General features: G+C 50.0%; 2 protein-coding genes across 2 annotated transcripts in view; one reads left to right on the top strand and one right to left on the bottom strand.

Annotated features, from left to right (window-relative positions):
• Nucleotides 1-2,051: 2,051 nt before the first annotated feature.
• On the bottom strand, nt 2,052-15,813 carry LOC144481669 (E3 ubiquitin-protein ligase RNF19B-like). The gene is made up of 4 exons (XM_078200799.1): nt 15,729-15,813; nt 11,870-11,952; nt 10,351-10,500; nt 2,052-3,149 (listed from the first exon to the last, which is right to left on the bottom strand). Exons 1-4 carry the CDS (start codon nt 15,766-15,768, stop codon nt 2,715-2,717), a joined length of 708 nt encoding a protein of 235 aa, XP_078056925.1. The 5' UTR covers nt 15,769-15,813; the 3' UTR covers nt 2,052-2,714.
• Nucleotides 15,814-24,615: 8,802 nt separating this feature from the next.
• slc25a11 (solute carrier family 25 member 11) overlaps nt 24,616-27,941 on the top strand; it is a 29,477-nt gene continuing 26,151 nt past the window's right edge. Inside the window, exon 1 of the mRNA XM_078200852.1 lies at nt 24,616-24,779. Within this exon, the coding sequence (XP_078056978.1) occupies nt 24,697-24,779 (83 nt within the window). The 5' untranslated portion in view covers nt 24,616-24,696. The remainder of the gene's footprint in view (nt 24,780-27,941) is intronic.

The following is a 27,941-nucleotide window of genomic DNA, read 5'->3' as shown; positions in this document are numbered from 1 at the left end:
CCTCACCCCCTCCCCCCCCTGCTCCCCCCCCTCTCCCCTCCCCGCTCCCCCCCCTCTCCCTCCCCCTGCTCCCCCCCTACCCCCCCTCCCCCCTCCCCCCCGTGTGTGTGTTTTATTTATTAGTCACAAGTCGGCATACATTAACACTGCAATGAAGCTACTGTGAAAATCCCCCAGTCGCCCCACACTCCGGCGCCTGTTCGGGTAACACTGAGGGAGAATTTAGCATGGCCGATGCACCCGAACCAGCACGTCTTTCAGACTGTGGGAGGAAACCGGAGCACCCGGAGGAAACCCACACAGACACGGGGAGGAGGTGCAGGCTCCACACAGACAGTGACCCAAGGCTGGGAATCAAACCCGGGTCCCTGGCGCCGTGAGGCAGCCGTAACGGCACAGAGGAGGCCACTCTGTCCGTCCATCGTATGCTCCCCCAGACCTCTGAGTGAGTATCTGACCCATCCCTGTCTCACACTCTCCCCGTAACCCAAACGCATTCTTAATATTTCAGAGAACAGTCCAGTTCCCTCTGGGGAGTGTTGCAATTATTGAACCCGCCTTGGCCGGGCTCTCATCGGTGGATCCTACCCCTCCCCCCAACCCCCAGAGAGACTCCCCCGGGGGGGGGGTGAGATGTCACAGATGGGGGGTGGGGAGGGTGGTTAGAGGGGAGCATTTCTCCCCCCACTAATTGGCAGGGTTGGGGGGTGAGGTGGGGGGCGAAACGCCAGTTGCGAGCACCAAGATTGACTTTGTGATGCTTCTACAGTTGAACAGCCAACTTGTCACTGGCTGCCCGCCGTCCAGTCCAGTTCAGTGACCAGTCACACCGCATGGGCCCCGTGTACCGACCGACATCACTGGAACACACAGGGAGTACGGCACGGGGAGAGGGGACATCGCGGGAGGAGATTTATTCGGACATCACGGATGTACAGCAACCGTCACGAAGGAAAAACACCGGCACCTCCTGCTTTGAGACAACACTGCCCCGTAGAGAGGATTTATGTTCGTGCATCGGACATATACGAATACTCTGATCACAGCACAGGCTAAATGTTTATTTACTAATCCGGAAAATCAACCCCCACCCAGATTCACTGTTTCCCCACAGTGCAGAAGGAGGCCGTTTGGCCCATCAAGCCCATACTGACCCTCCCCGGCAGAGCATCCCACCCAGGCCCGATGCCCATAACCCCACATATTTACCCCACTCATCCCCCAAACCTACTCATTTTCAGACACGAAGGAGCAATTTAACACGGCCAATCCACCTAACCCGCACATCTTTGGACACTAAGGGGCAATTTAGCACGGCCAATCCACCTAACCTGCACATCTTTGGACACTAAGGGGCAATTTAGCATGGCCAATCCACCTAACCTGCACATCTTTGGACACTAAGGGACAATTTAGCATGGCCAATCCCCCTAACCTGCACATCTTTGGACACTAAGGGACAATTTAATATGGCCAATCCCCCTAACCTGCACATCTTTGGACACTAAGGGGCAATTTAGCATGGCCAATCCCCCTAACCTGCACATCTTTGGACACTAAGGGGCAATTTAGCATGGCCAATCCCCCTAATCTGCACATCTTTGGACACTAAGGGGCAATTTAGCATGGCCAATCCACCTAACCTGCGCATCTTTGGACACTAAGGGGCAATTTAGTATGGCCAATCCCCCTAACCTGCACATCTTTGGACACTAAGGGACAATTTAGCATAGCCAATCCACCTAACCTGCGCATCTTTGGACACTAAGGGGCAATTTAGTATGGCCAATCCCCCTAACCCACACATCTTTGGACACTAAGGGACAATTTAGCATAGCCAATCCCCCTAACCTGCACATCTTTGGACACTAAGGGACAATTTAGCATAGCCAATCCACCTAAGAATCACATCATTAAACCCTAAGGGGTAATTTAGAATGGCTAATCCACCTAACCTGCACATCTTTCAGACTCTGGGAGGAAACCGGAGCACCCGGAGGAAACCCGCTGATACAGGGGGAGAATGTGCAAACTCTGTGTGGAGTTTGCACATTCTCCTCGTGTCTGCGTGGGTTTCCTCCGGGTGCTCCGGTTTCCTCCCACAGTCCAAAGATGTGCGGGTTAGGTTGATTGGCCGGGTTAAAAATTGCCCCTTAGAGTCCTGGGATGCGTAGGTTAGAGGGATTAGCGGGTAAAATATGTGGGGGTAGGGCCTGGGTGGGATTGTGGTCGGTGCAGACTCGATGGGCCGAATGGCCTCCTTCTGCACTGTTGGGTTTCTATGATTCTCCACACAGACAGTGACCCAAGCCGGGAATCGAACCCAGTGCTAACCACTGTGCCACCGTGAGGCCTATTCCTACACTTTGCTCCCATTTCTTACGTTCTAACCTTCACTCAATCTTCCGAACTCCGGTGAATATGCAATCGGGAGGGTTAGGGACATCTGTGGAACTCTTTGCCGCAGAAGGCTGCGGAGGCCGGGTCATTGAGTGTCTTTAAGACAGAGATAGATGGGTTCTTGATTAATAAGGGGATCAGAGGTTATGGGGAAAAGGGCAGGAGAATGGGGATGAGGAAAATATCAGCCGTGATTGAATGGCGGAGCAGACTCGATGGGCTGAGTGGCCTAATTCTGTTCCTCTGTCTTATGGTCCAAGGGGAGGAGAGAGAGAAACCGGAAGTTGGGAATTTTAAACAAAATTAACGGCTTGCTAGCTTGAAGGAAGGGTTTGCCTGGGCGCCATGGGTCTGGCACAAGCCGCCACGTGGTACCACTGGGGTTTGGCACCATAGCACACGGTGAATGTCTCCAAGCAACGGTAACAGAAGCGGTTGGCGCAGTTCCCACAAGAAACGTACTTGCAACCGCCTGCGTGGGAAATCAGTGCTTTGCAATTGGGACAGGCCCGGACCACAGGGCACCCATTGACGGAGAGGTGGGGGCTGCTTATCGACGGACAGGAGATCAACAGGGCCACCATGTTGCAGCTCTTCCTCTTGCAGCCCCCTTCCTGTGGCGCCGCGCCCTGCCACTTCCTCTCGCAGCCCCAGCAGAACCGGTAGGGCTGTCCCTTATTCCCTGGGCAGGCTGGGCACTCCACGCAGTCGTCCTCCAGCCTCTCCACAAGGAGGCCACACCGCGGACACTGTAGACAGAGAGAGAGAGAGAGAGCGCCCACAGTGAGTAACCACCTCGCTCTGCTACCCGCAACATGTAGCAACGCGCAGAGCCCCCCCCCCCTCTGACAGCACCTTCCGAACCCGTGCCGGGGCACTTGATGCCATCCAGGGCAAAGCAGCCCCTGATTATGGACACTAAGGGGCAATTTAGCATGGTCAAGTGGTGAAGGCAGCATTCGGCATGCTTGGTTTCATCGGTCAGAACATTGAATACAGGAGTTGGGACGTCTTGTTGAAGTTGTACAAGACATTGGTAAGGCCACACTTGGAATACTGTGTACGGTTCTGGGGAACCTTGGAACAATTGGGCCAATGGGCTGATAAATGGCAGATGGAGTTTAATTTAGATAAATGCGAGGGGATGCATTTTGGTCGATCGAACCGGGGCAGGACTAACTCAGTTAATGATGGGGTGTTGAGGAGAGTTATAGAACAAAGAGATCTAGCGGTACATGTTCATAGCTCCTTGCAAGTGGAGTCACAGGTGGACAGAGTGGTGAAGAAGGCATTCGGCATGCTTGGTTTCATTGGTCAGAACATTGAATACAGGAGTTGGGACGTCTTGTTGAAGTTGTACAAGACATTGGTAAGGCCACACTTGGAATACTGTGTACGGTTCTGGGGAATCTTGGAACAATTGGGCCAGTGGGCTGATAAATGGCAGATGGAGTTTAATTTAGATAAATGCGAGGGGATGCATTTTGGTAGATCGAACCGGGGCAGGACTAACTCAGTTAATGATGGGGTGTTGAGGAGAGTTATAGAACAAAGAGATCTAGCGGTACATGTTCATAGCTCCTTGAAAGTGGAATCACAGGTGGACAGAGTGGTGAAGAAGGCATTCGGCATGCTTGGTTTCATCGGTCAGAACATTGAATACAGGAGGTGGGACGTCTTGTTGAAGTTGTACAAGACATTGGTAAAGCCACACTTGGAATACTGTGTGCAGTTCTGGTCACCCTATTATAGAAAGGATATTATTAAACTAGAAAGAGTGCAGAAAAGATTTACTAGGATGCAACTGGGACTTGATGGTTTGAGTTATAAGGAGAGGCTGGGTAGACTGGGACTTTTTTCCTCGGAGCGTAGAAGGCTTAGGGGTGATCTTATAGAGGTCTATAAAATAATGAGGGGCGTAGATCAGCTAGATAGTCAGTATCTTTTCCCAAAGGTAGGGGAGTCTAAAACTAGAGGGCATAGATTTAAGGTGAGAGGGGGAGATACAAAAGTGTCCAGAGGGGCAATTCTTTCACACAGAGGGTGGTGAGTGTCTGGAACGAGCTGCCAGAGGTAGTAGTAGAGGCAGATACAATTTTGTCTTTTAAAAAGCATTTAGACAGTTACATGGGTAAGATGGGTATAGAACAAGAACAAAGAACAATACAGCACAGGAACAGGCCCTTCGGCCCTCCAAGCCCGCGCCGCTCCCTGTTCCAAACTAGACCATTCTTTTGTATCCCTCCATTCCCACTCCGTTCATGTGGCTATCTAGATAAGTCTTAAACGTTCCCAGTGTGTCTGCCTCCACCACCTTGCCCGGCAGCGCATTCCAGGCCCCCACCACCCTCTGTGTAAAATACGTCCTTCTGATATCCGTGTTAAACCTTCCCCCCCACCTCACCTTGAACCTATGACCCCTCATGAACGTAACCACCGACCTGGGAAAAAGCTTCCCACCGTTCACCCTATCTATGCCTTTCATAATTTTATACACCTCTATTAGGTCACCCCTCATCCTCCATCTTTCCAGTGAGAACAACGCCAGTTTACCCAATCTCTCCTCATAACTGAGCCCATCCATACCAGGCAACATCCTGGTAAACCTCCTCTGCACTCTCTCTAAAGCCTCCACGTCCTTCTGGTAGTGTGGTGACCAGAACTGGATGCAGAATTCCAAATGCGGCTGAACCAACGTTCTATACAACTGCAACATCAAACCCCAACATTTATACTCTATGCCCTGTCCTATAAAGGCAAGCATGCCATATGCCTTATTCACCACCTTCTCCACCTGTGACGTCACCTTCAAGGATCTGTGGACTTGCACACCCAGGTCCCTCTGCGTATCTACACCCTTTATGGTTCTGCCATTTATCGTATAGCTCCCCCCTACGTTAGTTCTATCAAAATGCATCACTTCGCATTTATCTGGATTGAACTCCATCTGCCATTTCTTTGCCCAAATTTCCAGCCTATCTATATCCTTCTGTAGCCTCTGACAATGTTCCTCACTATCTGAAAGTCCAGCCATTTTCATGTCGTCCGCAAACTTACTGATCACCCCAGTTACACCTTCTTCCAGATCGTTTATATAAATCACAAACAGCAGAGGTCCCAATACAGAGCCCTGCGGAACACCACTAGTCACAGGCCTCCAGCCGGAAAAAGACCCTTCCACTACCACCCTCTGTCTTCTGTGACCAAGATGTGGAGATGCCGGCGTTGGACTGGGGTAAACACAGTAAGAAGTTTAACAACACCAGGTTAAAGTCCAACAGGTTTATTTGGTAGCAAAAGCCACACAAGCTTTCGAGGCTCTGAGCCCCTTCTTCAGGTGAGTGGGAATTCTGTTCACAAACAGAACTTATAAGACACAGACTCAATTTACATGAATAATGGTTGGAATGCGAATACTTACAACTAATCCAGTCTTTAAGAAACAAAACAATGGGAGTGGGGAGAGCATCAAGACAGGCTAAAAAGATGTGTATTGTCTCCAGACAAGACAGCCAGTGAAACTCTGCAGGTCCACGCAACTGTGGGAGTTACAAATAGTGTGACATAAATTCTGATTCTAGGATCGCATGATAAAGACTCAGGAGGAAAAAAGCAGAAATATTTATGTGAAATAGTGTGACATAAACCCAATATCCCGGTTGAGGCCGTCCTTGTGTGTGCGGAACCTGGCTATCAGTTTCTGCTCCGCGACTCTGCGCTGTCGTGTGTCGCGAAGGCCGCCTTGGAGAACGCTTACCCGAATATCAGAGGCCGAATGCCCGTGACCGCTGAAGTGCTCCCCAACAGGAAGAGAACAGTCTTGCCTGGTGATTGTCGAGCGGTGTTCATTCATCCGTTGTCGCAGCGTCTGCATAGTTTCCCCAATGTACCATGCCTCGGGACATCCTTTCTTGCAGCGTATCAGGTAGACAACGTTGGCCGAGTTGCAAGAGTATGTACCGTGTACCTGGTGGATGGTGTTCTCACGTGAGATGATGGCATCTGTGTCGATGATCCGGCACGTCTTGCAGAGGTTGCTGTGGCAGGGTTGTGTGGTGTCTTGGTCACTGTTCTCCTGAAGGCTGGGTAGTTTGCTGCGGACAATGGTCTGTTTGAGGTTGTGCGGTTGTTTGAAGGCAAGAAGTGGGGGCGTGAGGATGGCCTTGGCGAGATGTTCGTCTTCATTGATGAAGACGAACATCTCGCCAAGGCCATCCTCACACCCCCACTTCTTGCCTTCAAACAACCGCACAACCTCAAACAGACCATTGTCCGCAGCAAACTACCCAGCCTTCAGGAGAACAGTGACCAAGACACCACACAACCCTGCCACAGCAACCTCTGCAAGACGTGCCGGATCATCGACACAGATGCCATCATCTCACGTGAGAACACCATCCACCAGGTACACGGTACATACTCTTGCAACTCGGCCAACGTTGTCTACCTGATACGCTGCAAGAAAGGATGTCCCGAGGCATGGTACATTGGGGAAACTATGCAGACGCTGCGACAACGGATGAATGAACACCGCTCGACAATCACCAGGCAAGACTGTTCTCTTCCTGTTGGGGAGCACTTCAGCGGTCACGGGCATTCGGCCTCTGATATTCGGGTAAGCGTTCTCCAAGGCGGCCTTCGCGACACACGACAGCGCAGAGTCGCGGAGCAGAAACTGATAGCCAGGTTCCGCACACACAAGGACGGCCTCAACCGGGATATTGGGTTTATGTCACACTATTTCACATAAATATTTCTGCTTTTTTCCTCCTGAGTCTTTATCATGCGATCCTAGAATCAGAATTTATGTCACACTATTTGTAACTCCCACAGTTGCGTGGACCTGCAGAGTTTCACTGGCTGTCTTGTCTGGAGACAATACACATCTTTTTAGCCTGTCTTGATGCTCTCCCCACTCCCATTGTTTTGTTTCTTAAAGACTGGATTAGTTGTAAGTATTCGCATTCCAACCATTATTCATGTAAATTGAGTCTGTGTCTTATAAGTTCTGTTTGTGAACAGAATTCCCACTCACCTGAAGAAGGGGCTCAGAGCCTCGAAAGCTTGTGTGGCTTTTGCTACCAAATAAACCTGTTGGACTTTAACCTGGTGTTGTTAAACTTCTTATTCTGTGACCAAGCCAGTTCTCCACCCATCTAGCCACCTCCCCCTTTATCCCATGAGATCCAACCTTTTGCACCAACCTACCATGAGGGACTTTGTCAAATGCTTTACTAAAGTCCATGTAGACGACATCCACGGCCCTTCCCTCGTCAACCATTCTAGTCACTTCTTCAAAAAACTCCACCAGGTTAGTGAGGCACGACCTCCCTCTCACAAAACCATGCTGACTATCGTTAATGAGTTTATTCCTTTCTAAATGCGCATACACCCTATCTCTAAGAATCCTCTCTAACAACTTCCCTACCACGGACGTCAAGCTCACCTGCCTATAATTTCCCGGGTTATCCTTCCTACCCTTCTTAAATAATGGGACCACGTTAGCTATCCTCCAATCCTCCGGGACCTCACCTGTGTCCAGTGACGAGATAAAGATTTGCTTCAGAGGCCCAGCGATTTCATCTCTTGTCTCCCTGAGCAGCCTTGGATAGATTCCATCAGGCCCTGGGGATTTGTAAGTCTTTATATTCCCTAAAAAACCTAACACTTCCTCCCTTGTAATGGAGATTTTCTCTAACGGGTCAACGCTCCCCTCCGAGACACTCCCAGTCAACACATCCCTCTCCTTTGTGAATACCGAAGCAAAGTATTCATTTAGGATCTCCCCTACTTCTTTGGGCTCTAAGCATAATTCCCCACTTTTGTCCCTGAGAGGTCCGATTTTTTCCCTGACAACCCTTTTGTTCCTAACATATGAATAAAATGCCTTGGGATTCTCCTTAATCCTGTCTTTATATAGACGATCTGGAGGAGGGGACTGAGTGTAGGGTAACAAAGTTTGCAGACGACACAAAGATAAGTGGAAAAGTGAATCGTGTGGAGGGCGTAGAAGGTCTGCAGAGAGATTTGGACTGGCTGAGTGAGTGGGTGAGGATCTGGCAGATGGAGTATAAGGTTGACAAATGCGAGGTTATTCACTTTGGAGGAAATAATAGCAAATTGGATTATTATCTAAATGGAAAAAATTACAACATGCTACTGTGCAAAGGGACCTGGGGGTCCTTGTGCATGAGACGCAAAAACCCAGTCTGCAGGTGCAACAGGTGATCAAGAAGGCAAATGGGATGTTGGCCTATATCGCAAGGGGGATAGAATATAAAAGCAGAGATGTCTTGCTGCATCTGTACAGGGCATTGGTGAGGCCGCAGCTGGAATACTGTGTGCAGTATTGGTCCCCTTATTTGCGGAAGGATATATTGGCCTTGGAGGGAGTGCAGAGAAGGTTCACCAGGTTGATACCGTAGATGAGGGGTGTTGATTATGAGGAGAGACTGAGCAGATTGGGTTTGTACTCGTTGGAATTTAGAAGGCTGAGGGGGGATCTTATAGAGACCAATAAGATAATGAAGGGGCTGGATAGGGTAGAGGTGGAGAGATTCTTTCCACTTAGAAAGGAAGCTAGAACTAGAGGGCACAGCCTCAAAATAAAGGCGGGTCAGTTTAGGACAGAGTTGAGGAGGAACTTCTTCTCTCAGAGGGTGGTGAATCTCTGGAATTCTCTGCCCACTGAAGTGGTGGAGGCTACCTCGCTGAATATGTTTAAATCACGGATAGATGGATTCCTGATCGGTAAGGGAATTAGGGGTTATGGGGATCAGGCGGGTAAGTGGAACTGATCCACTTCAGATCAGCCACGATCTTATTGAATGGCGGGGCAGGCTCGAGGGGCGAGATGGCCTACTCCTGCTCCTATTTCTTATGTTCTTATGTCTGCCAAGGACATTTCGTGACCCCTTTTTGCCCATATAGAGGGATATTGGCCAAATGCGGACAATTGGGACTAGCTTAGGGGTTTAAAAAAAAGTGTGATATGGACAAGTTGGGCCAAAGGGCCTGTTTCCATGCTGTAAACCTCCATGACTTTGACTCTATGACTTGATTGGCACACCATTCACAAATTGTCATCGACTTCAGGAAGTGTAAAGGAGAACATGCCCCTGTCTACCTCAACGGGGACGAAATGGAAATGGTCGAGAGCTTCAGGTTTCTAGGTGTCCAGATCATCAACAACCTGTCCTGATCCCCCCCATGCCTACACGACAGTGAAGAAAGCCCACCAATGCCTCTACTTTCTCAGGAGACTAAGGAAATTTGGCATGTCAGCTACGACTCTCACCAACTTTTACAGATGCCCCATAGAAAGCATTCTTTCTGGTTGTATCACAGCTTGGTCTGGGCTCCTGCTCTGCCCAAGACCGCAAGGAACAAAAGGTCGTGAATGTAGCCCAATCCATCACGCAAACCAGCCTCCCATCCATTGACTCTGTCTACACTTCCCGCTGCCTCGGGGAAAAGCAGCCAGCATAATTAAGGACCCCATGCACCCCGGACATTCTCTCTTCCACCTTCTCCCTTCGGGGAAAAGATGCAAAAGTCTGAGGTCACGCACCGACCGACTCAAGAACAGCTTCTTCCCTGCTGCTGTCAGACTTTTGAATGGACCTACCTCGCATTAAGTTGATCTTTCTCTACACCCTAGCTATGACTGTAACACTACATTCTGCACCTTTCCTTCTCTATGAACGGTATGCTTTGTCTGTATAGCGCGCAAGAAACAATACTTTTCACTGTATCCCAATACATGTGACAATAATAAGTCAAATCCTTCTCCCCTATGTACTCTATGAACGGTATGCTTTGTCTGTATAGCGCGCAAGAAACAATACTTTTCACTGTATCCCAATACACGTGACAATAAATCAAATCTAATGAATTTACTGAGTCCACCTCAGACCGCGGCGGAATCCTGATGGCGTTTGCCTTGCCTACCTTCTTGTGAGATTCGGTGTCGTTCTCTGTCAGTTGCGAGATCTTCTCCTCGTAGCGTCTCTGTTCGAGATCGGAGAACAGCGCCAGGCTACGTACCTCCTGCCAGGCCCATCCTTGCCCGCACTTGGGACAGCTGAGCCTGTGATGTCCCTGTGCAGAGACAACACCCATCAGACTCTTTGATAATTCAAGCGGCTTCCTCACGGTGACTTGCATTTCAGGAAGCGTAAAGGAGAACATGCCCCCTGTCCACGTCAACGGGGACGAAGTAGAAAGGGCCGAGAGCTTCAAGTTTTTAGGCGTCCAGATCACCAACAACCTGTCCTGGTCCCCCCCACGCCGACACTATAGTTAAGAAAGCCCCACCAACGTCTCTACTTTCTCAGAAGACGAAGGAAATTTGGCATGTCCGCTGAGACTCTCACCAACTTTTACAGATGCCCCATAGAAAGCATTCTTTCTGGTTGTATCACAGCTTGGTCTGGGGCTCCTGCTCTGCCCAAGACCGCAAGGAACTACAAAGGATCGTGAATGTAGCCCAATCCATCACGCAAAGCAGCCTCCCATCCATTGACTCTGTCTACACTTCCCGCTGCCTCGGGGAAAAGCAGCCAGCATAATTAAGGACCCCCACGCACCCCGGACATTCTCTCTTCCACCTTCTTCCGTCAGGAAAAAGATACAAAAGTCTGAAGTCACGTACCAACCGACTCAAGAACAGCTTCTTCCCTGCTGCCGTCAGACTTTTGAATGGACCTACCTCGCATTAAGTTGATCTTTCTCTACACCCTAGCTATGACTGTAACACTACATTCTGCACTCTCTCCTTTCCTTCTCTATGAACGGTATGCTTTGTCTGTATAGCGTCCAAGAAACAATACTTTTCACTGTATCCCAATACATGTGACAATAATAATCAAATCCTTCTTCCCTATGTACTCTGTGAACAGTATGTTCTGTCTGTATAGAGTGCAAGAAACAATACTTTTCATTGTATCCCAATACACATGACAATAATAAATCAAATCCTTCTCCCCTATGTACTCTATGAACAGTATGCTTTGTCTGTATAGCGCGCAAGAAACAATACTTTTCATTGTATCCCAGTACATGTGACAATAATAAATCAAATCCTTCTCCCCTATGTACTCTATGAACGGTATGCTTTGCCTGTACAGCGCGCAAGAAACAACACTTTTCACTGCATCCCAATACATGTGACAATAATAAATCAAATCCTTCTCTGCTATGTACTCTATGAAGGGTATGCTTTGTCTGTATAACGCGCCAGAAACAATACTTTTCACTGTATCCCAATACATGTGACAATAAATCAAATCAAATGTTCGTCTGAACTTCCTCAAGTGCAGTGGGCAGGTTTGGGGCCTACCTGGGGTTTTATAAATACATCATTTGTGAATATATCGTAGAGTTGGGAGGAGACAAGCCTTTCGGCCTGAGGTGTAGGAGAGGGTTCTGGAGGCATTTAAGAACAGCAAAGGAAGGCAGAGCCACTCACCGAGTCCAGAAGGTTTTTCATTTTTGCCTTCAGCAGCCTGGAACACCTGAAGTGTGAGCACACGCTTCGAGTTTGCGAACTCCCTGTCAAAGGAGAACGTGCTTTAGATAAAACTGCCTTCCACACTGGCAAATCTCTCACTCTGCGAATAGATAAGGCCCTCTTGCATCCAGATAACGCAAGTCACCTCAGCACCTCACTGTACCGCAAGCCCACGGATAACCTCACCATGCTCCACTTCTCCAGCTTCCACCCTAAACACGTTAAAGAAGCCATCCCCTACGGACAAGCCCTCCGAATACACAGGATCTGCTCGGATGAGGAGGATCGCAACAGACACCTCCAGCCGCTGAAAGATGCCCTCATAAGAACAGGATATGGCACTCGACTCATCGATCGACAGTTCCGACGCGCCACAGTGAAAAACCGCACCGATCTCCTCACAAGACAAATACGGGACACAGTGGACAGAGTACCCTTCGTTGTCCAGTACTTCCCCGGAGCGGAGAAGCTACAACATCTCCTCCGGAGCCTTCAACATGTCATTGATGAAGACGAACATCTCGCCAAGGCCATCCCCACACCCCCACTTCTTGCCTTCAAACAACCGCACAACCTCAAACAGACCATTGTCCGCAGCAAACTACCCAGCCTTCAGGGGAACAGTGACCACGACACCACACAACCCTGCCACAGCAACCTCTGCAAGACGTGCCGGATCATCGACACGGATGCCATCATCTCACGTGAGAACACCATCCACCAGGTACACGGTACATAGTCTTGCAACTCGGCCAACATTGTCTACCTGATACGCTGCAGGAAAGGATGTCCCGAGGCACGGTACATTGGGGAAACCATGCAGACGCTACGACAACGGATGAATGAACACCGCTCGACAATCACCAGGCAAGACTGTTCTCTTCCTGTTGGGGAGCACTTCAGCGGTCACGGGCATTCGGCCTCTGATATTCGGGTAAGCGTTCTCCAAGGCGGCCTTCACAACACACGACAGCGCAGAGTCGCTGAGCAGAGACTGATAGCCAGGTTCCGCACACATGAGGATGGCCTAAACCGGGATCTTGGGTTCATGTCACACTATCTGTAACTCCCACAACTTGCCTGGACTTGCAAAATCTCATTAACTGTCCTGTCTGGAGACAATACACATCTCTTTAACCTGTGCTGAGTGCTCTCTCCACTCACATTGTCTGTACCTTTAAGACTTGATTAGCTGTAAAGACTCGCATTCCAATCATTATTCTGTAGATTGAGGTTGTGTCTTTGTGCCCTGTTTGCTGTTTATGAGCAGATCTCCCACTCACCTGACGAAGGAGCAGCGCTCCGAAAGCTAGTGGCGTTTGCTACCAAATAAACCTGTTGGACTTTAACCTGGTGTTGTTAGACTCCTTACTTTTGTTCTCAAGTCAGGCTGTGGCCCTTCGACTTGGTGAGGGTGGGGGAAGGAGGCGTTGTTTGGAATGGGGTGAAGGGTTTCATGTTGATAAAAGGCCCTCCCGCGCTCTCAAACCCGCTTCCTAACCCATCAAACCCCAACCCAACCCGTCTCCACAGAGAGATGCTTAAACATACACACATGCACATACATGGGTACACACACACAATGCATGCTTACATACACAAAAGACATGCATGTACACACATGCACACACAAATATGCACAAAACACATACATATACACATGTATATGCAAAAACATACATGTATACATGTAAAACACACACATACATATATAGGCACACATAAAAACACAACTTTTACAGATGCACCATAGAAAGCATTCTTTCTGGTTGTATCACAGCTTGGTCTGGGCTCCTGCTCTGCCCAAGACCGCAAGGAACTACAAAAGGTCGTGAATGTAGCCCAGTCCCATCACGCAAACCCAGCCTCCCATCCATTGACTCTGTCTACACTTCCCGCTGCCTCGGGGAAAAGCAGCCAGCATAATCAAGGACCCCACGCACCCCGGACATTCTCTCTTCCACCTTCTTCCGTCGGGAAAAAGATACAAAAGTCTGAGGTCACGTACCAACCGACTCAAGAACAGCTTCTTCCCTGCTGCTGTCAGACTTTTGAATGGACCTACCTCGCATTAAGTTGATCTTTCTCTACACCCTAGCTATGACTGTAACACTACATTCTGCACTCTCTCCTTTCCTTCTCTATGAACGGTATGCTTTGTCTGTATAGCGCGCAAGAAACAATACTTTTCACTGTATCCCGATACATGTGACAATAATAAATCAAATCCTTCTCCCCTAAGTACTCCATGAAGGGTATGCTTTGTCTGTATATTGCGCAAGGAACAATACTTTTCACTGTATCCCAATACATGTGACAATAATAAATCAAATCCTTCTTCCCTGTGTACTCTATGAACGGTATGCTTTGCCTGTATAGCGCGCAAGAAACAATACTTTTCACTGTATCCCAATACATGTGACAATAATAAATCAAATCCTTCTCCCCTATGTACTCTATGAACGGTATGCTTTGCCTGTATAGTGCGCAAGGAACCATACTTTTCACTGTACCCCAATACATGTGACAATCATAGAATCCCAACAGTGCAGAAGGAGGCCATTCGGCCCATCGAGTCTGCACCGATCACAATCCCACCCAGGCCCTATCCCCCATAACCCCATGGATTTACCCTCCTAACTAATCCCACTACAACAATAATAAATCAAATCAAAATTTGTGATTTATATAAATGATCTGGAAGAATGTGTAACTGGGGTGATCAGTAAGTTTGCGGACGACACAAAATTGGCAGGACTTGCAGATAGTGAGGAACATTGTCAGAAGCTACAGAAGGATATAGATAGGCTGGAAATCTGGGCAAAGAAATGGCAGATGGAGTTCAATCCTGATAAATGCGAAGTGATGCATTTTGGTAGAAATAATGTAGGGAGGAGCTATATGATAAATGGCAGAACCATAAAGGGTGTAGATACGCAGGGGGACCTGGGTGTGCAAGTCCACAGATCCTTGAAAGTGACATCACAGGTGGAGAAGGTAGTGAATAAGGCATATGGCATGCTTGCCTTTATAGGACGGGGCATAGAGTATAAAAGTTGGGGTCTGATGTTGCAGATGTATAGAACGTTGGTTCGGCCGCATCTGGAATACTGCGTCCAGTTCTGGTCGCCACACTACCAGAAGGACGTGGAGGCTTTGGAGAGAGTACAGAGGAGGTTTACCAGGATGTTACCTGGTACGGAGGGGCTTAGTTATGAGGAGAGATTGGGTAAACTGGGGTTGTTCTCCCTGGAAAGACGGAGGATGAGGGGAGACTTAATAGAGGTGTATAAAATTATGAAAGGCATAGATAGGGTGAACGGTGGGAAGCTTTTCCCCAGGTCGGTGGTGACGTTCACGAGGGGTCATAGGTTCAAGGAGAAGGGGGGGGAGGTTTAACACAGATATCAGACGGACATATTTTACACAGAGGGTGGTGGGGGCCTGGAATGCGCTGCCGGGCAAGGTGGTGGAGGCGGACACACTGGGAACGTTTAAGACTTATCTAGACAGCCATATGAACGGAGTGGGAATGGAGGGATACAAAAGGATGGTCTAGTTTGGACCAGGGAGCGGCACGGGCTTGGAGGGCCGAAGGGCCTGTTCTTTGTTCAAAAGGACATGTTTATGTATATATATATATACACATGTACAGATAAAATTCATACAAGCCAGTTTGTTCTAACAGAGAGTGCTGATGTGATTGTTCATGCTGCCATGAAGACTTAATTTCAAACCTCCGCCCCCCGACTCCCCACCACCGCCCCCCGACCCCCCCCCCCCCGCCGCCATCTCCAGAGCAGAAACACTCACGGACCTGCTGCACCTTTAAACTCAGCAGTGGAGTTAGCGTCCATTCCACCAGATCAAAAGTTAAGCCCTACGGCACAGCTTGTTGTGTGTAACTCTGGCTCCGTACAGGAACTCGACCTTTGGAAAACCCCCTGTTCATTTCACTTTCGCTTTTGTAACTCTGGAAAATTTCCCCCTCAGTGCCCGGTAACCGTGACAATGATAATTCTTCAAATCTCACCAGGAGAAACCGTCCAAAGGAATGCCCCCAAAATGGAGCGGCACAGCGGTTAAGTCACAGCGCCAGGGACCCGGGTCCCGTCCCAAGTCAGGCTTACGTTAACACTGCAGGGAAGTCACTGTGAAAATCCCCTAGTCGCCCCATGGCACGGTGGGGTTAGCACAGCTACCTCATAGTGCCAGGGACCTTGGTTCGATTCCCGGCTTGGGGTCACTGTCTGTGTGGAGTCTGCACATTCTCCCCGTGTCTGCGTGGGTTTCCTCCGGGTGCTCCGGTTTCCTCCCACAGTCTGAAAGACCGTGCTGGTTAGGGTGCATTGACCTGAACAGTTGCTGGAGTTTGGCGACTAGGGGATTTTCACAGTAACTTCATTGCAGTGTTAACGTAAGCCTTACTTGTGACTAATAAATAAACTTTAACTTTTCCTCCCACAGTCCGAAAGACGTGCTGGTTAGGGTGCGTCGGCCGTGCTAAATTCTCCCTCAGTGTTACCCGAACAGGCGCCGGATTGTGGCGACTAGGGGGATTTTCACAGCAACTTCATTGCGGTGTTAATGTAAGACTACTTGTGACACTAATAAAATAAACTTTAAAAGAAATATTGCCGCAAACCTGTAAAGTGTAAAGTGGGCAAATTAATGAAGACTGAACTTTAGATAAAAAACAAAACGTTTCAAAAGCTGGGATCTGAAACAAAAACAGAAAATGCTGGAAAATCTCAGCAGGTCTGACAGCACCTGTGGGGGGAGAAAAGAGCCAACGTTTCGACTCTGGATGACTCTTTTCACAGTAACTTCACTGCAGTGTAAATGTTAGCCTACTTGGGACTATGATGCGCTATCAATAAGGCGAAAGACTACCGATGTGCCAATACAAGTGTAGGCTTTTATTCACAACAGAATCAGGAGCAGATCCCAACAAATAACCGACCTGGACTGAACAAGGGGGAGGAGACAGCCACCTTTATACTAGGTGCCGAGGGGAGGAACCAAACTGGAAGGGGATGTGTCCAGGTATGACAAGGTATGGGCGGCACGGTGGCACAGTGGTTAGCACTGCTGCTTCACAGCTCCAGGGTCCCGGGTTCGATTCCCGGCTCGGGTCACTGTCTGTGTGGAGTTTGCACGTTCTCCTCGTGTCTGCGTGGGTTTCCTCCCACAGTCCAAAGATGTGCGGGTTAGGTTGATTGGCCATGCTAAAAATTGCCCCTTAGAGTCCTGGGATGTGTAGGTTAGAGGGATTAGCGGGTAAATATGTGGGGGTAGGACCTGGGTGGGATTGTGGTCGGTGCAGACTCGATGGGCCAAATGGCCTCCTTCTGCACTGTAGGGTTTCTATGATTCACACACAACGGTGGTCCATATAGGACAAAGGCACAACTGAGGTCCACCACAGACTAATAAATTAATAAACTCGACCGGAGACCAAAGACTAACCTTGACCAGTTCTCCGTAGCCTTTTCTAACCCAGCTGCGTTACGTGGTGAGAAAGACTAAGGGAACAAGAGTTGAGTGAAGGTTCAACACAACTTTATTGAACGAGGAAAGACACAATTCAATTTCTTCCCAGGACTCTACAGAAAATAGTCTCACATCTCTCCTCCAATGTCCACTCGCGAGCTACTTCCAACACATGCTTTCGAGTGTTCCCAAGTCACCCACGACCCAGAAGGAAGAGAATTTTTTTTATTCATTCCTGGGACATGGGCGTCGCTGGCTGGGTCCAGCATTTATTGCCCATCCCTAGTTGCCCCTTGAGAAGGTGGTGGTGAGCCGCCATCTTGAATCGCTGCGGCCCACGTGCTGTGGGTTGACCGTTAGGGAGGGAATTCCAGGATTTTGACCCAGCGACTGCAAAGGAACGGCCGATATATTTCCAAGTCAGGATGGTGGGAAGGGGAACTTGCAGGTGGGGGTGTTTCCCAGGTATCTGCTGTCCTTGTCATTCTAGATGGTAGAGGTGGTGGGTTTGGAAGGTGCTGCCTAAGGAGCCTTGGTGAGTCGTTGCGGTGCATCTTGTAGATGGTCCACACGGCTGCGTGGGGGGTGGAGGGAGTGAGTGTTTGTGGATGGGGGGCCAATCAAGCGGAGTGCTTTGTCCTGGATGGTGTCGAGCTTCTCGAGTGTTGTTGGGAGCCGCACCCATCCGGGCAAGTGGGGAGTATTCCTGGAATGATGGGATGGCCCAGTTTTATTCCAGGTTACTTGAGGAATGAACATCGACCAGGACTCCAGACAAGCTCCTGAAAGGCGCACCATTACAGGAATCGATCACATCCGTCTGAGGGAGCAGATAGGGATCTCAGTGTATCTGATCTGTAGAATGGCCAGCGCACTTTTTTAATACATCCATGGGGATGTGGGCATCGCTGGGCGTGGTGAACCACTGTAATACTGTCTGTATATGGGATATGCCTGGGCACGCCCCTGCTGCCTCAATCCGGGGCTCCGCCCTCCTCGGGGTATAAAGGTGGCTGCTCTCCGCCCCTTTTGCCTCAGTTCGGGTTAGCCATCAGTTTGGGAGAGCTTCTGTTCTTGTTGATAAAAGCCTGTTAGAACATAGAACAGTACAGCACAGAACAGGCCCTTCGGCCCACGATGTTGTGCCGAGCTTTATCTGAAACCAAGATCAAGCTATCCCACTCCCTATCATCCTGGTGTGCTCCATGTGCCTATCCAATAACCGCTTAAATGTTCCTAAAGTGTCTGACTCCACTATCACTGCAGGCAGTCCATTCCACACCCCAACCACTCTCTGCGTAAAGAACCTACCTCTGATATCCTTCCTACATCTCCCACCACGAACCCTATAGTTATGCCCCCTTGTAACAGCTCCATCCACCCGAGGAAATAGTCTTTGAACGTTCACTCTATCTATCCCCTTCATCATTTTATAAACCTCTATTAAGTCTCCCCTCAGCCTCCTCCGCTCCAGAGAGAACAGCCCTAGCTCCCTCAACCTTTCCTCATAAGACCTACCCTCCAAACCAGGCAGCATCCTGGTAAATCTCCTCTGCACTCTTTCCAGCGCTTCCACATCCTTCTTATAGTGAGGTGACCAGAACTGCACACAATATTCCAAATGTGGTCTCACCAAGGTCCTATACAGTTGCAGCATAACCCCACAGCTCTTAAACTCCAACCCCCTGTTAATAAAAGCTAACACACTATAGGCCTTCTTCACAGCTCTATCCACTTGAGTGGCAACCTTTAGAGATCTGTGGATATGGACCCCAAGACCTCTCTGTTCCTCCACAGTCTTCAGAACCCTACCTTTGACCCTGTAATCCACATTTAAATTAGCGTCCAAAGGTGTGCAGGTTAGGTGGAATGGCTTGTTCAATTGCCCTTTAGTGTCCAAATTGGACTTTAGTGTCCAAATATCTGTAGGTTGAGTGGATTGGTCATGCTAAATTGTCCCTCAGTGTCCAGAGATGAGTAGGTTGGGTGAATTGGCCATGCTAAATTGCCCCTAAGTGTCCAAAGATGTGTTGCCATGATGTAACCTGGTGTTGTGAGACTACTTACTGTGCCAAAGATGTCTAGCTGAGGAGTTGAAGAGGAACGTTCTCAGGTCTCCCCTGGGGTACTTGTTGAACCTCACTCAACCAATGCATAGACAGCGAAAGACCGTATAGAGTTAAAGAACACAGGAATTTATTTGATGATGCATACATCAGGAGAGAGAGAGACACAGTCACTGAGGGTATAATATTGCCCGGTAAAATTATTATATTGTTCTGAACATTTCAATATTCCACCCAGTCTCGTCAATCAGACTGGGGAACCCAATCACAACATTCAACATTATTACCTTAGTCAAATGGCTGTCCAGCATTTATAGAAACATAGAAAAACTACAGCACAAAAACAGGCCCTTCGGCCCCACAAGTTGTGCCGAACATATCCCTACCTTTCAGGCCTACCTATAACCCTCCATCCTATTAAGTCCCATATACTCATCCAGGAGTCTCTTAAAAGACCCTATTGAGTTTGCCTCCACCACCACTGACGGCAGCCGATTCCACTCGCCCACCACCCTCTGTGTGAAAAACTTCCCCCTAACATTTCCCCTGTATCTACCCCCCAGCACCTTAAACCTGTGTCCTCTCGCAGCAGCCATTTCCACCCTGGGAAAAAGCCTCTGAGAGTCCACCCGATCTATTATTACCCATCCCTAGTTGCCCTTGGAAGACAGTTGAGAGTCAACCACATCGACTCTTGGTGCGAGGCCCGAGATGTCACGGAGAAGCCTGAGGTGGTAGGCCCGAGATGTCACTGTGAAGCCTGCAATGCTAGGCCCGGGTTGTCACTGCCAAGCCTAGGCGGTAGGCCCGAGATGTCAACAAAGCCTGTGGTAGTCAGCTCAATAAGTCACTGTGAATCCTCAGATGGTAGGCCCGATGTCACTGTAAGGCCTGTTGTGGCAGGCCCAAGTTGTCACTGCAAAGCCTGCAATGCTAGGCCCGAGGTGTCAAAGTGAAGCCTGCGGCGGTAGGCCCGAGGTGTCAAAGTGAAGCCTGCGGCGGTAGGCCCGAGGTGTCAAAGTGAAGCCTGCGGCGGTAGGCCCGAGGTATCAAAGTGAAGCCTGCGGCGGTAGGCCCGAGGTATCAAAGCAAAGCCTGCGGTGCTAGGCCCAGCCCTCACACCACCTGGAGTGGGTCCCGGTCCTCGGCGGAGACCAGCACAAGCCACCCTGTTGTGGAGACACTCGGACAGGACTTCCCGTAGCTCGGCGAGGAAGCCTCGCTCCGTGTTGCTGTGTTCGCAGAGGGCAATGCTGGTTCCCATGGCAACGTCATCCAAAACCTCGTGGTACGACATTTCGCCTGGGGGAGGGAGATGGAGATAGGTTAACCCGTGAGGGCGAAACATAGATAGTGCAGGCTAAATTACTACCACCTCGCACCCCACGCTCGTGAAATCCAGCACCCCGCGCCCACCCGCTCGCCATGACTTACCCGTGAGGTAGAGATCAGCCTTGACTCCTCGAAGAACGCTCCCTCCCGACCCCGCACACAGGGCAACTGGAGACACCAGAGATTCTGTCATAAAATGCAAAGATGTTGCCCGTTTTACCTTTCACAGCACGACTCCTTCAGTTAAGAGCCCACGGTGTTACGGGTAAGATCCTGGCATGGATGGTTTTGGATGTGGATGGATGCGATGGTTAGAGGCACGGACAGGCGGTTCTGCGGGCGCGAACGAGACTCCAGGATAGTAGTCTGCCTCCCTGGTGCCGGGGTACTGGATGTCTCCGAGAGGGTGGGAAGCATATTAAAAAGGGAAGGTAATCAAACAGATGTAATTGTACACATTGGTGAAAATGACGTAGGTAGAAAGAGCAGGGGGGTCATACGAGAGCAATTCAGGGAGATGGGTGCTAGGCTAAAAAATAAGGCCTCTAGGGTAGCAATCTCTGGACTGCTCCCAGTGCCGAGTGCTAGTGAGGCTCGGAACAGGGAGATTCTACAATTGAACACGTGGCTAAAGGACTGGTGCAAGAGGGATGGTTTCAAATTCATAGATCATTGGGAAGTCTTCAAGAGAGGATGGCACCTGTACGGAAAGGATGGGTTACACCTTAACTGGAAGGGCACAGATATCCTGGCTGGGAGTTTTGCTGGAGTGTTTCGGCAGGGTTTAAACTAGTGTGGCAGGGGGGTGGGGAACAAAACAGTAGGTCAGTAAGTACTGAGGCTGGGGTCGAGCTGGGGGCCAGGGCAAGGCTAGCTAAGAAGAGGAGCACTCTGGAGGAGGATGACCTGAGTGGGCCTGGAGGTCTGGAGTGCATCTGCTTCAATGCGAGGAGCGTAACGGGTAAAACAGACGAACTTAGGGCCTTAATGCTTACGCGGAATTTGGATGTGGTTGCGGTGATGGAGACATGGTTAAAAGGACAGGACTGGCAGCTGAATATTCCGGGGTATAATTGTTTTAGGCGAGACAGAGGAGGGGCTAAAAAAGGTGGGGGAGTAGCAGTATTAGTTAGGGAGCATATTACAGCGGTGCAGAGGGTGGACAATTTAGAGGGGTCGCTGTGGGTGGAGCTCAGAAACAGGAAGGGTGCAGTCACTATGCTGGAGGTATACTACAGGCCACCCAACAGCCCACGGGAAGTGGAGGAACGGATATGTCAGGAGATTCTGGATATGTGCAGAAAAAATAGGGTTGTTGTAGTGGGAGACTTCAATTTCCCTGGTATAGACTGGAAAGTGCTTAGGGCTGGGAGTCTGGACGGGGAGGAATTTGTAAAATGCGTACTGGAAGGTTCTTTGGAACAGTATGTAGATAGCCCGACTAGAGAGGGAGCCATACTGGACCTAGTTCTGGGAAATGAGCCCGGTCAGGTCGTCAAAGTTTCGGTTGGGGAACATGTGGCAAATAGTGACCACAACTCTGTTAACTTTAGGATAGTAATGGACAAGGATGAGTGCTGTCCTACGGGCAGGGTGCTAAATTGGGGGAAGGCTAACTATAGCCGGATTAGGCAGGAATTGGTGGCCGTTGATTGGGAGAGGCTGTTCGGGGGTAAGTCCACGTCTGGCATGTGGGAGTCTTTTAAGGAACAGTTGATAAGGCTGCAGGACAGGCATGTGCCTGTAAAAAGGAAGGATAGGAAAGGTAGGATTCGAGAGCCGTGGATAACCAGGGAAATTGAGGATCTGATCAAAAAGAAAAGAGAGGCGTACGTTAAGTCCAGGCAACTGAAAACAGATGGAGCTCTGGAGGAATACAGAGAGAGTAGGAAAGAACTCAAACGGGGAGTTAGAAGGGCAAAAAGAGGTCACGAAATGTCCTTGGCAGACAGGATTAAGGAGAATCCTACGGCATTCTATTCATATGTTAGGAACAAAAGAGTTGTCAGGGAAAAAGTCGGACCTCTCAGGGACAAAGGAGGGGAATTATGCTAAGAACCCAATGGAATAGGGGAGATCCTAAATGAATACTTTGCATCGGTATTCACAAAGGAGAGGGACTTGTTGACTGGGAGTGTCTCAGAGGGAGGGGTTGACCCGTTAGAGAGAATCTCCATTGCAAGGGAGGAAGTGTTAGGTTTTTTAGGTAACATTAAAACTGACAAATCCCCAGGGCCTGATGGCATCTATCCTAGACTGCTCAGGGAGACGAGAGATGTAATTGCTGGGCCTCTGACAGAAATCTTTGTCTCTTCATTGGACACAGGTGAGGTCCCTGAGGATTAGAGGATTGCGAATGTGGTACCGTTATTTAAGAAGGGTAGCAGGGATAACCCAGGTAATTATAGGTCAGTGAGCTTGACGTCCGTGGTAGGGAAGTTGTTGGAGAGGATTCTTAGAGACAGGATGTATGCGCATTTAGAACGGAACAATCTCATTAGTGACAGACAGCATGGTTTTGTAAGAGGGAGGTCGTGCCTTACAAATTTGGTGGAGTTTTTTAAGGAAGTGACAAAAACGGTTGACGAAGGAAGGGCCGTGGATGTCGTCGATATGGATTTCAGTAAGGCATTTGACAAAGTCCCTCATGGCAGGTTGGTTAAGAAGGTAAAGGCTCATGGGATACAAGGAGAGGTGACTAGATAGGTAGAGAACTGGCTTGGCCACAGGAGACAGAGGGTAGCAGTCGAAGGGTCTTTTTCCGGCTGGAAGTCTGTAACTAGTGGTGTTCCGCAGGGCTCTGTACTGGGACCTCTGCTATTTGTGATATATATAAATGATTTGGAAGAAGGTGTAACTGGTGTAATCAGCAAGTTTGCAGATGACACGAAGATGGCTGGACTTGCGGATAGTGATGAACATTGTTCGACAAGACAGCAGGATATAGATAGGCTGGAAAATTGGGCGGAGAAATGGCAGATGGAATTTAGGGAGGCAATTTAGCATGGCCAATCCACCTAACCTGCACATCTTTGGACACTAAGGGGCAATTTAGCATGGCCAATCCACCTAACCCGCACATCTTTCAGACTGTAGGAGGAAACCGGAGCACCTGGAGGAAACCCACGCAGACACGGGGAGAATGTGCAGACTCCACACAGACAGTGACCCGAGGCCGGGAATTGCACTGTGAGGCAGCATTGTATTTGTAATTCCAGATTTTTATTGAATTCAATTTTCGATTTGAATTCAATCAAAATGCCCCAGTGCGTTACTCTGGATTTCTAGCCCATTCTATCACTGAAGGTGAGGGTGGGGGAAGTCAATCCGGAGGTTCCGCCGAGCCCGGGACTCGAACCCGCCGCCTTCTCACTGCGAAGGGGGAGTGGGAGGGAGGCGGGAGCGCTCCCCGCTGAGCCACGGCGCAGCTCCGAACTGCGCAGGCGCCACCACAACCCCGCCCGGCTCGGCAGAGCGCGAGCGGGGCGGGGTCTGACAGTGGAAGGGAGTCAGAGGGAGCAGGGGGGCGGGGTCTGAGAGAGCGGGGGCGGGGTCAGCGAGCGGGGGCAGGGTCGGCGAGTGGGGTCGGGGGCGGAGTCAGAGAGCGGGGCGGAGTCAGCGAACGGGGCGGGGTCAGGGGGGGGTGACCGGAGTCGGCGCCTCTTGGAGGAAGCTCCGCCCCCCCCCCCTCCCTCGCTCCCTGGGACGGCGGCGCGGGGGCGGGGTCGGCGAACGGGGCGGGCTCTTGATGTGGGCGGAGTCGGCGCCTCTTGGAGGAAGCCCCGCCCCCCCCTCCTTCGCTCCCTGGGACGGCGGCACGGGGTGGCGCGCCCACCGACGTGACGTGTACGTGGCGGCGCGCACGCTGCGGCCGGAGAGTCACCTTGGTGAAAGATGGCGGCGGCGTCGGCGAAGGAGGGCGAGAGAAGCCGCACTTCCCCGAAATCCATCAAATTCCTCTTCGGGGGCCTGGCGGGGTAAGGGTAACCGCACCTTGCATCGATGCTGAGAGTAGAATAAGCGGCCCCGGCGCCTTACAACAACCCGAAATAAATAAACCCCTTTTAAACCTCAATCTCGGGCCGCCGCTGCCATTGGCCGACTGTAAACTTTCCCGGAGTTTGAGCCCCTCTCCGGGCTGGGAATCCCAGATTGGCTCTTTTCCTCTGCCTGTTGTGGGCTTTGCTGCTCTTTGCGGCCTCGTTTATCACAATGCAATAAAAACAGAGAAGGTTAGGTGGATTGGCCATGCTAAATTGCCCTTTAGTGTCCAAAGATGTGTCATTAGGTGGATTGGCCATGCTAAATTGCCCTTTAGTGTCCAAAGATGTGCAGGTTAGGTGGATTGGCCATGCTAAATTGCCCTTTAGTGTCCAAAGATGTGTAGGTTAGGGGGATTGGCCATACTAAATTGTCCCTTAGTGTCCAAAGATGTGCAGGTCAGGTGGATTGGCCATGCTAAATTGTCCCTTAGTCTCCCAAAGATGTGTAGGTTAGGGGGATTGGCCATGCTAAATTGCCCCTTAGTGTCCAAAGATGTGCAGGTTAGGTGGATTGGCCATGCTAAATTGCCCCTTAGTGTCCAAAGATGTGCAGGTTAGGTAGATTGGCCATGCTAAATTGCCCTTCAGTGTCCAAAGATGTGCAGGTTAGGTGGATTGGCCATGCTAAATTGTCCCTTAGTCTCCCAAAGATGTGTAGGTTAGGGGGATTGGCCATGCTAAATTGCCCCTTAGTGTCCAAAGATGTGCAGGTTAGGTGGATTGGCCATGCTAAATTGCCCCTTAGTGTCCAAAGATGTGCAGGTTAGGTGGATTGGCCGTGCTAAATTGTCCCTTAGTGTCCAAAGATGTGCAGGTTAGGTAGATTGGCCATGCTAAATTGTCCCTTAGTGTCCAAAGATGTGCAGGTTAGGTGGATTGGCCATGCTAAATTGCCCCTTAGTGTCCAAAGATGTGCAGGTTAGGTGGATTGGCCGTGCTAAATTGTCCCTTTGTGTCCAAAGATGTGTCGTTAGGTGGATTGGCCATGCTAAATTGCCCCTTAGTGTCCAAAGATGTGCAGGTTAGGTGGATTGGCCATGCTAAATTGCCCCTTAGTGTCCAAAGATGTGCGGGTTAGGTGGATTGGCCATGCTAAATTGCCTCTTCATGTCTAAAGATGTGTAGGTTGGATGTGAAGGTGAGAATGTTTGGCAGCATCTGTGGAGGCGTTCATCAGAGCCTTGGAGGAATGGAAGCAATGTGTCGGGGGGCTGTGCTAGGGACCCGACTTCGATTCCCGGCCCGGTTCACTGTCTGTGTGGAGTTTGCACGTTCTCCCCGTGTCTGCGTGGGTTTCCTCCGGGTGCTCCGGTTTCCTCCCACAGTCCGAAAGACGTGCTGGTTAGGGTGCATTGGCCGTGCTAAATTCTCCCTCAGTGTTACCCGAACAGGCGCCGGAGTGTGGCGACTCTCTGCTAGAATATTTTACCCAGGCCCTTTCCTCGCTCTATCCCCATAACCCAGCATATACCCCATGGCCAATCCCCGAACCAAAAGTTTTAAAGTTTATTTATTAGTGTCGCAATTCGGCTTACATTAACGCTGCAATGAAGTTACTGTGAAAATCCCCTAGTTGCCACACTCTGTCACCTGTTTGGGTAACACTGAGGGAGAATTTAGCACGGCCAATGCACCCTAACCAGCACGTCTTTCGGACTGTGGGAGGAAACCGGAGCACCCGGAGGAAACCCACGCAGACATGGGGAGAACGTGCAGACTCCACACGGACAGTGTCCCAAGCCGGGAATCAAACCTGGGTCCCTGGCGCTGCGAGGCAGCATGATAACCCACTGTGTCGCCGTTTCTGATCACAAGATGAGATGCTGCCCCTGCAGTTTGCATTGGGCTTCACTGGAGCATTGCAGCTGGGCAAGTGTGGGCATGAGAGCGCGATGCTGGGTTAAAAGTTAAAGTTTATTTATTAGTGTCACAAGTAACCTTACATGAACACTGCAAATGCAGTTATTGTGAAAATCTCCTAGTTGCCACACTCCGGCACCTCTTCGGGTAACACTGAGGGAGAGTTTAGCATGGCCAATCCACCTAACCATAGTCATAGAGGTTTACAGCATGGAAACAGGCCCTTCGGCCCAACTTGTCCATGCTGCCCTTTTTTTAAAAAAAAACCCTCAACTAATCCCAATTGCCCGCATTTGGCCCATATCCCTCTATACCCCTTGTACCCATGTAACTATCTAAATGCTTTTTAAAAGATAAAATTGTACCCGCCTCTACTACTGCCTCTGGCAGCTCGTTCCAGACACTCACCACCCTCTGTGTGAAATAATTGCCCCTCTGGACACTTTTGTATCTCTCCCCTCTCACCTTAAACCTATGCCCTCTAGTTTTAGACTTCCCTACCTTTGGGAAAAGATATTGACTATCTAGCTGATCTGTGCCCCTCATTATTTTATAGACCTCTATAAGATCACCCCTCAGCCTCCTACACTCATCATCATAGAAATCATAGAAACCCTACAGTGCAGAAGGAGGCCATTCGGCCCATCGAGTCTGCACCGACCACAATCCCACCCAGGCCCTACCCCCACATATTTACCCGCTAAACCCTCTAACCTGCGCATCTCAGGATTCTAAGGGGCAATTTTTAACCTGGTCAGTCAACCAAACCCGCACATCTTTGGGCTGTGGGAGGAAACCGGAGCACCCGGAGGAAACCCACGCAGACACGAGGAGAATGTGCAAACTCCACACAGACAGTGACCCGAGCCGGGAATCGAACCCAGGACCCTGGAGCTGTGAAGCAGCAGTCCTAACCACTGTGCTACCGTGCCACTCCAGGGAAAAAAGTCCCTGTCTATCCTTATAATTCAATCCATCAAGTCCCGGTAGCATCCGAGTAAATCTTTTTTGCACACTTTCTAGTTTAATAATATCCTTTCTATAATAGCCAGCACGTCTCTCAGACTGTGGGAGGAAACCGGAGCACCCGGAGGAAACCCACGCAGACACAGGGGAGAACGTGCAGACTCCGCACAGACAGTGACCCAAGCCGGGAATCGAACCCGGGTCCCTGGCGCTGTGAGGCAGCAGTGCTAACCCACTGTGCCACCGTGCTGCCCCAAAATGGCAGCGACA

Source organism: Mustelus asterias, chromosome 31, assembly GCF_964213995.1.
Source record: "Mustelus asterias chromosome 31, sMusAst1.hap1.1, whole genome shotgun sequence".
In the NCBI taxonomy this organism is placed as follows: Eukaryota; Metazoa; Chordata; class Chondrichthyes; order Carcharhiniformes; family Triakidae; genus Mustelus; species Mustelus asterias.
This window is presented reverse-complemented; position numbering and strand designations above follow the sequence as displayed.

Excerpts from the sequence above, each read along its gene's own strand:
- LOC144481669 (XM_078200799.1), bottom strand. The coding sequence starts at position 15,768 with ATGGACGCTAACTCCACTGCTGAGTTTAAAGGTGCAGCAG. Across the intron at positions 11,953-15,728 it reads TGAGTTTAAAGGTGCAGCAG|GGAGTTCGCAAACTCGAAGC; the intron begins GTCCGTGAGTGT and ends CTCCTTTGACAG. Across the intron at positions 10,501-11,869 it reads TGAAAAACCTTCTGGACTCG|GGACATCACAGGCTCAGCTG; the intron begins GTGAGTGGCTCT and ends GTCTCTGCACAG.